This window comes from Lactuca sativa, chromosome 4, assembly GCF_002870075.4.
Source record: "Lactuca sativa cultivar Salinas chromosome 4, Lsat_Salinas_v11, whole genome shotgun sequence".
Taxonomy (NCBI): domain Eukaryota; kingdom Viridiplantae; phylum Streptophyta; class Magnoliopsida; order Asterales; family Asteraceae; genus Lactuca; species Lactuca sativa.
Window position 1 is genome coordinate 229,352,924 of NC_056626.2, and position 13,168 is coordinate 229,366,091.

At 35.8% G+C, this 13,168-nt stretch overlaps 1 protein-coding gene across 2 annotated transcripts; it reads left to right on the top strand.

The window, feature by feature from the left end:
* Nucleotides 1–10,022: 10,022 nt before the first annotated feature.
* On the top strand, nt 10,023–13,158 carry LOC111913803 (probable protein phosphatase 2C 55). 2 transcript variants are annotated; one of them, XM_023909513.3, is made up of 6 exons: nt 10,023–10,231; nt 10,915–11,783; nt 11,867–12,191; nt 12,270–12,419; nt 12,508–12,801; nt 12,895–13,158. In XM_023909513.3, exons 2-6 carry the CDS (start codon nt 11,032–11,034, stop codon nt 12,913–12,915), a joined length of 1,542 nt encoding a protein of 513 aa, XP_023765281.1. In that variant the 5' UTR covers nt 10,023–10,231; nt 10,915–11,031; the 3' UTR covers nt 12,916–13,158. The 2 variants fall into 2 exon arrangements, with proteins under 2 accessions (XP_023765281.1, XP_023765280.1); XM_023909512.3 differs by having other exon boundaries at nt 10,024–10,231; nt 10,897–11,783.
* Nucleotides 13,159–13,168: the final 10 nt, after the last annotated feature.

The window sequence follows — 13,168 nt, forward strand, 5'->3', positions numbered from 1 at the left end:
AGTTGCATTGAGAAGGGTCCAACTTAATCACATTGCATCCACCGAAGATTCTGCATTTAGTTTTATGACAGTGATAATTATTATGGAACTTGTTATGATACTACGATGATCCGTTTATGAAATGGAATGAATACTTTAAAAATAAAAATGTTAAATACATGGGATGTTATATATATATATATATATATATATATATATATATATATATATATATATATATATATATATATATATATATATATATATATATATATATATATATATATATATATATATATATATATATATATATATATATATATATATATATATATATATACTGGTGTTAACTTTTGGACGGTGTGCCCTTCTGGTCGAACCTTATCACAAAGGAATTGGTATACCGTTAGTTTTGTGCCCATGTTGTAATGTTACGTTGAGAACATTCATCATTTGTTTGTAGAATTTGAGATAGCTGTGAAAAAATAAAATGTAGTTGTGAAATGGTGCGACATAGACCTTCCAATAAACATTAAGGTGGCCGAATTGCTTCATTGGGTTAATATTTCTCGGATTTCGAGTGAAAAGAAACATGTCATACATGTCATTATTTGAACTACATGGTTGGTGATATGGAGATTCTTAAATGATTTGTTGGTTAACAAAAAAAAATTGAGATTATATTTTTAGTTTTAATTCGATAATTGATTATTTGTTTTTATGGTTCATATATTAACATTAAAAAAGCTTATATCAAAGGGTTAATTACTAATCTAGCCTAATTAAGAAAGTAATTAATTATTTTTAGCTAAAATTTTGGAATTATTCTAAAATTGCCCACGAAACTGAAGGGAATTAGTGCAGACTACTGTTTCGCTAAATGATCTACTCTTTCGTGATAAGTATTAAAAAAATCATTTTGAACTTGTAAAACCGTAGGTTTTTTTGGAAACATACGGTTTCCTCTTAGCCACCAAAAAACCTACGATTTCATTAATTTTTTTTTAAAGTTTTTTGAAAAAAATCATAAAATCATAATATATATATGATGGCTTACCAGGTTACAACAAATTAAAAAAAATAAATAAATAAAACCGTAGGCTTCATACGAAACCTACGGTGTACAAGTCCACACTGCACAATCTATGCATTGTGTACATGTACACCGTAGGTTTCGTATAAAATCTACAGTTTTAATATTTTTTCGATTTAAAAAAATATATATATATATATATATATATATATATATATATATATATATATATATATATATATATATATATATATATATATATATATATATATATATATCCATATACAAAAAACTACTCTTAATCAAGAATACGGTAAAATTTTAATAAAAAATGGACGTACCTCGTTGTTCTTCGGATGCTGCATTGAGGGGAAAAAGTTGGTAAAAATCAAGAAAACAATAGTCAAAATAACCTAATCTGAAAATTTATATGTTATATATGGGCCAATGGGTCGCGAAAATGTAGATAGGCCGGGAAACAATAGCTCATTGTCAAGAAAGAGTAGTTTTCTACTGTTGATCGTAATCAATTTGCGTTGACCTTAGTCAATCCTGACCAATCTATTATTTCGTAGGCTATTTTTAGCTAATGTGTTTTTTATACTATTTTTAGATAGGTAATTAATATTTTACGCTACATTATAATTACCCCTATATAAAATGGAGTGATTGGCTTTAAAATCCGATACTTTCTATGTAGATTTATTTTCCTTTCTAGCTTTTTGCTACAGGTGGTCCTTCATAATATTGAACTGTTAATAAAATGCTATGAATAAAAATTTAAATTTCATCAACTTTTTAAATTAAAAAATTGATATTTGACACATGTTTAGTTGTTTATGGATCCAATAGCCATACCAATCATCCATTATTAGGAGAAGCTGCTGGTCCATATTGACCATTTGACTTATTTTTATATGACGTATTTCCATGCAACAACACGCCAAATCTCCACACATGATTTCTACTTCTGTGCCCTTAAATTTTTGATAATCAAAATTTCAAATTCAACCAACCTAAAAATACCATGTATAAGAAATTTTGTTTTATTAATATCTTAAAATATTTACCAATAAACAAATATAATTATATTATTTTGTAATAAAGTTATACAAAATAATAATTATTTGATTAAAATTTTCAGAAGACATGCTGCGTTAAAACTACGTATACATGATGTAAGTGTGTTGCATTATTTTGCTTTTAAACTTCTCCGAAAGCTTTTATATATATTATTACATTTATCGTACACTTTTTCATTAGAACTGTAGTAAGTTATATTTCATGCATCAATGATTGTACAAACGTGTTTCGATTTTAAGTTTATGATCTATGTATAATTCCTATATAAACTCATGTATCTCTTACAAGAAAACTTGGGTAGGAGCACATTATCGTATGTTAACTCTTTATCCAACGCACCTTTTTCTTCTCCATCTCCCTTCAATCAAAAATGCCTACACACCTAGTAGTCTCCTTTCTTACACATTTGAAATGGGCACTTGATTTCTTGACTCATCTAATTTTTTTCCACCACCGTATGGTTAGCTTGCCGGAGGACCACTACCACCATGGTGGCGGCAGTGCAGCTTCTTTTGATGAGGTAGAGTGTGGCGTCTGCTCAAGGAAAATAGAAGACGATGATGAGATGAGAGAGTCGAGGTGCAACCACTTTTTTCATAGACATTGTTTGGATGTATGGATTGCATGTAGACGTACAACGTGTCCTTTGTGCCATGATAGTTTGACCAAGATTGATGGTGGTCGTATGATTGGAGGTTGGGAAGTGCTTTACTTTGATTATTGTAATGCGAGATCGGACAGTGACTATGGTTCATGGTGGCTCCGGTGATTCACCGACAAGATGTATAAACCATAGAATAATATCAAATAATGTACAAGAAAGAGGAAACTAAGAGTAAGTATGTAAGATCTTGTAAATTACGTTGAACCTTTGATGATTTAATATGAATAAAGCACACTTTTATTTATATGTGTATTGTTTACATAGCATCATTAGAACCTTGTATTTTTATTTATTTTTTTTTTGTAATTTAATACATGGTATGTTATAAAATCTACTTAATTATAGTATTGCACATTTTATCGTTATTTAGATATTATAATGCATGTGAAGTTTTTTATTAAGTTATAGAAGTGCAAAACGACTGTATCGATCGATTAGATTTGCAAAATACTTTGCCATTAAGAAATGAAAGTATAAGATTATAATAAACAAAGCAATAATAGTATGCTTAGATCTCACTGCTGAAATAATAATAGATAGATCGACGGATACTTTTTCACATAGCTTTCTTGAATTCTTAATTACAAGAATGGGCAATGGATCTATAAGGGCCTTTGATAATTGATATCAAAGAATTTACTAGTAAATATGAATGTACTGCCTTTAGTAATTGGTATATAGATGAGATTAGTACTTTTGAGTTTAGCTCATAACGAATCTTTTATTCTGGTTAAAGATTTAAACAAAATATAAATTTAGTAAACAATATAGAAAGTTATACTAAATTAAACCTGATTTTTCGGGTAAAAATCAAAAAATATAAGAGTTTTGGAGGGGTTTTGAAATTCAGTAATAGCATGTACTCAAAGACTAATAGCATTGACAAACTTTTCTTTGGTGAGAATTGCACTTGAGTTGTTCACAAGTAAGAATCTAACTACATTCAGATCATCATTGGGACGATATGTAGAAAAAGCACACTTGAAGATGAGTTTGAGAGAGATGACTTTTGTAGTTGCATTGAAGGGACCATAATATAACATCCATAAAAATCATAAAAATTTAAAACTTTTTCAAGCATCCAAAAACCGTTACTTATTACAAAATGTTTTCAAAATAGTTTCATATAAGAGTATCCCAGAAATCAAAATCATAAAATATGAGGAGGTGCACGATCAAGCCTTCGCCTTCCCGCGATCATCCGAAGTACCTGAAACAAAATTCAAAACTGTAAGCCTGAAGCTTAGTGAGTTCCCCCAAAATACCAACGCCATACAAACCATAACAATATCATAACAAACAACATTCATATAGAGTCTACAGTATGATTGGACTGCCCACACCTGGCCTTTAGTCTGTCTGGCACATTCTCAGAACCTTTAGCATGGATGGTCCGCCCTACCGGGCCTTCAGCCTATCTGGACCGTTCTTTGGGCCTTCGGCCTGACTGGTACCCCCCATTGGGCCTTTAGTCTATTCGTTTGATTGGGATTCCGCATCATCAAACGGATATGATGAATCTCAATGTATTAATGAACAGAATGATGATCCGGATACAAGAGATTCACACACACACACACACACACTAACACACAATAGTTCTTCTCTCTCTCTGGCCGTACAATCTCTAGGTTGGTAAATACATGCCACCATTTCAAGCTAAACAGAGTGCCTGTTGCAACTGTGCGTGTGGGAAAAGCAAGAGACAAGGCAAGGATACGCCACCAGGGGCAGGAATAAATAACTTCACAATGAAGAAAAAGACTTGTTTTCACTGTGGAACACCTGGACACATTGCCAGAAATTGTCCTAATCGTGCATATGTTCCCTACTATGCACAAGGATGGAAAAACGCGCCAAGTGGGAGATACTTCAAAAGAAACCCTTCCAGGTCACGTTCAGACAATAGCGATTGGAACGCGCAAAAGGCGGAGAATCAAATCTACAAGGCCAAGAATCCGAATCCCAAGAGAAATAAGGGAATGCCGGCCAATAAGCCAAATCCAAGAGATGCTCCTCTGAAGCCAAAATCAAATTCATCTCAAAGGCCGACATCAAGATCAAAAGCAAGTATTGAGACACCCATCAGATCGAACAAGAAATGGGTTAAACCCGAATATAGATGGGTACCAGAGGTGAAAACTCCCAAATCTTCTAATGATTCTAATATTTCATCGTCTTCTGTTTGTGATAAGCAGGATATGTCATGGGAGAAAGTACCGTGTGTTGATGACAAAGGTCGACCCAGTTTCAAAATGGACTGGGTTCCAAAGACCAATTAATCCCGCTCTATGCTGGAACAACTATGGAGGCATATCATCAGACTTCGGTTTTTTGGTAGTGGCTACTCCTGGCATATGATTGGGGACATCTCTCAACTGTACAACATTCATACCTTTGTTGAGAGTATGTGTCCTTTTATGGGAAAGGAAGAAAGGAAGAGATCACAAATGGGGTTAGTGCTTAATGATATGAAGAATTTTCGGATCTGTTCTGAGGTTATGCTTGCTGTTCTCAAACCTTCTAAATGCAGATTCAATCGGTGAATTACGGTTTGCGTTTTCTTCTCTATAATCCTGAGTTTTTCTTATGTTGATTCGCTTTAAAGACTAATTTTTATTTTAGGATAGTTTAAATTTGCGCATTTACTTTCGTTTCTCTCCCATGCACAAATTTAGGGGGGGAAATGAAAAAAAACTAATTTAAAAAAAATCCAAAAACATTACAAAATCAGAAAATCCAAAAAAATATGGTGTAAATGGAATATGCTTGAGGGGGATGTTTTGGACATGAGACAAACTATGGAGACTGTGGCGGAGATCACCGCCAAGTTTCGGGAGAGGGCATTATTGGTGCCCCAGTATGCGGGAGATGAGGATATGAGGAGGATCCACTATCATGACATGCTACGGGCTGACATCTGAGAGCATGTTAGCTTTTCAGCTTGCCCCACCCTGGAGTCCATGATTGCCAGGGCAAGGGAGGGGGAGATTAATTTGGAGCATATCTGGAAGAGGAAGGAAGAGGCGGGGCAGGTGGCTGGGGCTTCGGGGAAGAAGCCCAATGGATCGGATGGTAGGCCGAAAGGCCAAGGAGGACTGGGCCGCTGCGGGAAATGAGGCAGGTCGCACGAGGGAGCATGTAGATTGGGATCATCGGGCTGCTACAAGTGCGGCAAGACGAGACACTTTAGCAGGGATTGTACTGCCCCTGCCTCGGTTATTTAGACATCTGAGTTGCTGTGTTTCCACTGCAACCAGAGGGGCCATAAGAGGGCCAATTGCCCCCAGTTAACAACAGCATCAGCGCCGGTGAAGGCGCCAGCTCTAGCGACCCTGAGGATCACAGATGGCCAGCAGGGCAAGTCGGAGGCTCCAGTGGTGAGGAGTCGGGCCTTTCAGCTGACTATAGAGGAGGCACACGCCACACCCGATGTGGTGACGGGTATGATTTCTTATTTATGCTTTATGTTATGCTGTTGTAATTTTGATATATTATATGTATATGCTCTGTTTATGATCGTTCCATGTGAATGGTATCCCAGTTCAGGTGTTGTTTGATTCGGGGGCTACCCGATCATTTGTTTCTCTTGCGCTTAGCAAGAAGTTTCCTGAGTCCTCGAGCATGTTGGATTGCCCTCTAGAGGTTGAGATTGCGGACGACCAGTCGGTGCGAGCATCAGAGGTCTTCCGGGACTGTGTATTGAGATTGTTTAAGGAGCGGTATTTGGTCGACTTGGTTCCCATACCTTTGCGGGGGAACAAGGTTATTATCGGTATAGATTGGTTAAGCCCCAATGGGGCAGTGATCGACTGCGCGCAGCAGTTAGTGCGGATCAGGACCCCAAGTGGGGGAGAGCTGGTGATTCAGGGCGAGAGGCCACAACGAGGACCAGCCTTATGTTCAGCAGCAAGAGCTAGGCGTTACCTTCAGCGGGGTTGCGCAGGATATGTCGTTTATGTCATGGACGCCCGGGAGGCGGGTAAGGCGACAGTGGGCGATGTGCCCGTGGTTCGAGAGTTTGCGGATGTATTCCCCGAGGAGTTGCCTGGGATACCTCCGGAGGATAGGTGGAGTTCAGGATCGACTTAGTCCCTGGTGCGGCTCCGATAGCCAAGGCACCATATCGGTTGGCTCCTCTCGAGATGCAGGATGTGTCTACACAGCTGCAGGAGCTGATAGACAAGGGATTCATTAGACTGAGTAGTTCTCTCTGGGGAGCCCTGATCCTGTTTGTGAAAAAGAAGGACGGATCGCACCGGATGTGTATAGATTCCCGGGAGCTGAATAAGGTGACGGTGAAGAACCGTTACCCACTCCCGAGGATTGATGACCTCTTTGACCAACTTCAGGGAGCATCTTGGTTCTCCAAGATTTATTTGAACTTGTTATGTCTACTTTTGTTTAAAAATCCATTTTTACATAAAATGATCGTTTCTTGAGTTTACTTTTTGTAAAACAAACTCCTTGATATTTTGTCAAGTCTCAAGATGCATGACCCAAAGCAACATATTTTGGGTTTTATCCCACAAAAATGGTTATAATAACTAAGTTATAACCATTTTTTCTAGAAATATCATATTTGTCCAAAAAAAATCTTAGTCTTTGTAGTTTTGTAGTTATAACTTTTTCTTGTGAAAATATAGCATAGTTTACGATTTCTTTTTCTTAGTTTTTACATCTCAAAACTAACATACCACAAATAAATGTTCTAAAAACTAGCAGTAACCATATTTCATGCAAATAATGCTTTATATTCAACATAGGAATGAAACATGCAACATTTATGTAAATATTCCAAATATTTCTTATACCCCCCTAAAACATGAAAACTCGAAAATATGGGGGTATGAACTCATATTTAGTGTGTTTGTGGTTGGATAGAGGTGATGGTGAAGATCTTAAAGCCTAGAGCACTTGAAGGTGGTTGATGAACTCTTTGAAGGTGGTATTATCCTATGAGTTTTAATACATGATAATGTGTGTAAATGAGATGAAACTAACATGAAAGTGTGTAGAAACACTAGATTAACAAGGAATACTTACCAAAAGTTCTAAGAACCAACTTGAAGAAATAAATTCTTGGAAGATTTGGACTTGTTTCTTGAGAGGAAATGAACTTTGAAGATGGTGGGGGTTTGGGGATGATCTCGGCCGAAGTTAAAGAGGGAGGGGGTGAGGTGATGTTTGCATTGTTATTTGTTGGATAATAGTCTTGATACATGTTGGGTAATATTTTGTGTTTGAAATGATGAAACCTCATGTCACGAAGTCAAATCTTTTCTTCTTTTCTTTCCCACCGAAAAACCGAAATCACCTAGTGATTTTGGTCCAGTGTCACTGAGATCATAGAGTTTTTGGCCCCAAACCGAAAACTCTAAAAGCGAAATCATAGAGTTTTTGGCCCTAAATCGAAAACCCTAAAACAAAGTATACACCTAAAATTCATGCCCTAATCAGTTGACTTTTATTGAGTTGTTTGATTTTGATTGACCCGTAACTGCGAGTCGTCACAATGTTGGGCCATTAGTGTTTATGATGCACCACTTGTACATCGTGATGATCCACTATGGCACAAGGTGTTCCATCATGTGTGTTGCTGTTGCTCATGGGTTGTATGACATGGAAGAATGTTCCAGAAGATGCTACATGGCGGAATATGATTGGTTGTCACCATTCATGGGCCTATGGCCCAATGGGCTTGGCCCATTAGAGTTTTAGGTCTGATCCCTCAAGTATAAATAGGGATGCATGCAGAGTCATTTGTCTCGTGTCTTGTATCTTGTATTCTTAGTGAGTAAAACGAATCTCTGGTGAATTGTACTTATAACCTCTGTTTGAGAACTCTGAAATAAAGAATATTCCCTTCCTGCCCGTGGACATAGGTTACCTTAACCGAATACGTAAATACTATGTCTTTGTGTGCTTATAGTTTTGCTTGTTATCTGCATTACTTCCTAACAGGGGTCATCAGAACTTGGCAAGTGGTATCATATTTGTTTTGAGTCCTGACAAGTATCGTCTGTTTTCACTAACAATATATATATATATATATATATATATATATATATATATATATATATATATATATATATATATAGAGAGAGAGAGAGAGAGAGTTAGGTTCAAATGTTTTCACTATCTATTGTGTGCATGTATAATTGATTCTGGACCAATTATTTTAGTTATTTTAAAAAAGTAATTAATGCATATTAAATGCTGAAGATGTAATTAATACCCATTATATTTTCAACATTTAATATGTATTAATTACTTTCTTAATATAACTAAAATGATTGGTCCAGAATCACTCACACATGCACACAATAGATAGTGAAAACAAAATAACCTAACCCTATATATATATATATATATATATATATATATATATATATATATATATATATATATAATCGTGTTCAAGTTAATGATCAAGGTTTTGTTAGTGATTAATGTGCTAGGATCATATTAGTCTTCAAGTTTTAAAACCATCAAGTGTTGTCACGTTTAACCAAGGCCAAGTGTAATTACTTTCTTAGCCTATATAATGAATATTAGTGGTTTTCATGTTATTTATACACATTTTTATTATACACACAAAATACTTAAAGTTAATTGTCTATTTTCGACTTTTGAAGTTTTTTTCTTCAGCTTTGACTTTAAATATTTTTATTTGTGTTATATATTAATTGATAAAAACTTATAACAATAAAAAGACATTTAAAATACAATTTATTCATAAATTTTGCATCAAGTATTATCTATCAAAAAAAAAAATATTTAAGGTTAAAGTTGAAAAATAAAAACTTGAACAATTAATTTGAGACGGACGTATTAGTATATATCGGTTTATTAATAAAATTAAAAGTATAATTTTAAAACCTACTGTAAAATCAAGTCAATATGTTGGAATCCGTATTTACACACGACCAATTAAGGTAAATACCTCAACCCAAAGATCAAACAATTTATCTAACTATATTGTATTGAGTAAAATACCTCAACCCAAAGATCAAACAATTTATCTAACTATATTGTATTGAAAATCTCAATCAATTTATATAAACATATTAAATTAGAAATAAATTGTTTTTTTGTTCTAACATGTTGATATACCCGAATACAATGCGAAGTGTAACTTATACATGCCAAACAATTGGATATATATATTCAATTCCCTTTATGCAGATCCAATTCTATTCATTTCATTTTCACTTTGTGCTATTCGTTCTGCCAAATGTCCCTAGTTTTGGATTTTGTTCGGACCGACTTGTTTCTTAAATTACTATATTACCCTCGGCCTTTATGTTATATCCTCCGCCATCACCCGGATCTCCGGTCTTTTTCAACGTGAGGTTAGGGCTTTAATCACACCCCAAAAGCCCGGAGCCGCCGCCTTCTTCGCCTCTATTGACATCGATATTCGCAGTCAGCCGTGAACTCGTAGCTCATCGTTTCTCCACAGTCACAAGGTAATCTTTACTTGCATGATATTGTCAACTATTTTCATCTCTGTTACATTGAAATCCTTTTTCTGTTGACGAATTAAACGAATTTGAAATCGATTAGTTAGTTCCATAGTTTCTTTCATTCTTCAGCGAATCAGTATTTCCCGTTCGTCTACGTATGATACATCAGTATTTGTCGAGTAGGGAATTCATCTCGGACAGATGTGTCGTGCTTTCCTTCTTAGGGTTGAAAATTAATGTTCGACAGAGAGGATTATTGATCTTATGTGTACAAATTGATGTGCTACTAGTAATTAGTTAGGCGAAAAGAGCAAATAACGAAAGTTTAACATCACGAAGGGATTTGCGATAAGAGTTGAGGTCACCACCACAATCAAATTGCAAACTGTTGAATGTTATTATTACGAGGAATTGTACCAGCATATAGAGGACCTTAGAATATTTGAATTTCTTGAATAGATCAAACATGGAAGCAAAAGCAACCAAATAAAAGAAAAGTAAATTGTCTGTTCTTGGTTTACCTTAGCTAATTACTAACAAAGTTATCCACAAAACGGTAGTTTTTCATTTATACAAATGCCTTCATCTTTTCTGTTAAATATTTTTGTCACTGTTTTGATACTTAGCAATTTGCATAACTTGATTATGAAAGACTATTTTTAAACCAGGTTTTTACATATACTCAGAGGGAGTTGGTTGGATTGGATCCCAAAGATAAATGTGCTTGGAGTTATGAGATTATACCTTTCATGCTGTGATATTACTTCTACACATACTGTTGCAAAGGCAAAGGCAAAGGCAAGATGCCATATAAATATCTTTCAAGACTTAGAGGTTCATTCAGTCAGGGGATTCACAGAACCAATATAACTCTAGAAAGCACCCTTCAGGGCTCATTTGAAGTTCTTCTCTGCCATGGGAAAACTTTATTTGGTAACCCAAGATTCTACTCTGTACCATTTCTAGAACCTGGTGACCTAAATACCCTTCTTCAACACTATTCTGCATGTGCTTCTCAATTGAACTTACAAACAAGTAAAAAGAACAACCTTTCTGTTCTTGGAGCTCTTTCAAGAACATTCTCAACCCCATCTGTATCCGGACCTTCATTTCAAGTCTGTGGCTATCACGCAGACAATCTGCTATCCAATCCTAATCATTTCCAATCTGTTATCACCAATCATCACATTCCCATGTCTCTTTCAATTTCAAGATCTTTACTAGGGGGTGGATCATTACACAACTTAGCTTCCACACATGGACACCTCATCGATAATTCCAATCTTTCTTTTCCTACCCGAGGTTTCCATAGTTATCACAAGATCACCATGAATTCAAGAAACAATAAAGAATCAGAAAGCTTCTCTCTTTACGGATACTTCATCTACCATGTTGCCAAAGCAAACGGCATCTCCAACCCGTTTCTTGATATCGACTGGAAAAGCTTCCACATCTCATCCCCAACTTTTCTAAATTCCGAAACTGCCCCTGATATGTTCTCAGACAACAACTCTCTGTGTGATGATCGGGTTACATCTTCTTCCAACAGTGATAGGTAATGTTTCTTTTTTTTTTTTTTTTTTTCCCTTTTCTGACATTCTTTAAGAATGTTAAAATAAAACAATCTCATGATTACAGAAAGGCGTTATCAGATAGATCATTGAAGCTGGTTTCTGGATCATGTTATCTACCCCACCCTGAGAAGGAGGAGACAGGTGGCGAAGATGCACATTTCATATGTTCTGATGAACAAGCGATAGGGGTAGCAGATGGGGTAGGTGGGTGGGCTGACCTTGGTATTGATGCTGGGAAATACGCACGTGAACTTATGTCAAATTCAGTAAATGCAATACAAGATGAACCTAAAGGCTCTGTTGATCCCACTAGGGTTTTGGAAAAAGCTTACACCAACACTAAAGCTAAAGGATCCTCAACTGCTTGCATTATCGCACTCACAAATCAGGTATAATTAGTAATTAATTATTCACTTTCCAATAATTAATTAATTAATTAATTAACTATGATTAATTAATATTGTTAGGGTCTTGATGCTATTAACTTGGGAGATAGTGGATTTATGGTAGTGAGAGATGGATGTACTGTTTTTCGATCACCTGCACAACAACATGATTTTAATTTCACGTATCAGTTGGAGAATGGAAGTAATAGTGATTTACCAAGCTCTGGTCAGGTTTGTGATGTGAAAAGACGTATTTACCCTTTTTGACCGGTTTTGTATTTGATGATGCGTGTATGATGTATCATGTTCATGCATGCAGGCATTTTCGATTCCGGTTGCTCCAGGGGATGTGATAATAGCGGGAACAGACGGGCTGTTTGACAACTTGTATAACAATGACATCACCGCGATTGTGGTGCACGCGGTTCGAGCAGGGTTGGACCCGCAGGTGACGGCTCAAAAGATAGCGGCTTTGGCAAGGCAAAGAGCGATGGAAAGAGACAGACAGACGCCTTTCTCAGCTGCTGCTCAAGAAGCTGGATATCGTTATTATGGTGGAAAGCTTGATGACATCACTGTTGTTGTCTCCTTCATCACTTCCTCTTCCAAAACTGTAAATCTCTCTTTCTCTTTCTCTCTCTCTCACACACACACACACGTGTAAATTAGGATGTGAAATTTGATGTTGTTTGTGATGGGTGTGCAGGATGAGTCATCGAGTTGTTGATATTTCATTGAAGGAGTTAATGAATGGATTCAGTGTTACATGGAGTGGTGGATAGTAATAGCTGTAAATAAAAGAGTGATTAGTTATGTTGTTGAACAAGGGACAAGGAAAATGGGAATTGTTGTTCGTTTACATCTTATAGCTTCTTCTAGGTTTTGGAATAAACTGGACACTGACCTTTTTTGGTGATTCATTTCTATTCAGATCTTTTTTCAACTTTAAAAAAAAAAGTTATTTGGATTATATGGATATC

Excerpts from the sequence above, each read along its gene's own strand:
- LOC111913803 (XM_023909513.3), top strand. The coding sequence starts at position 11,032 with ATGCCATATAAATATCTTTCAAGACTTAGAGGTTCATTCAGTCAGGGG. Across the intron at positions 12,192-12,269 it reads TTATCGCACTCACAAATCAG|GGTCTTGATGCTATTAACTT; the intron begins GTATAATTAGTA and ends TAATATTGTTAG. Across the intron at positions 12,802-12,894 it reads TCACTTCCTCTTCCAAAACT|GATGAGTCATCGAGTTGTTG; the intron begins GTAAATCTCTCT and ends ATGGGTGTGCAG.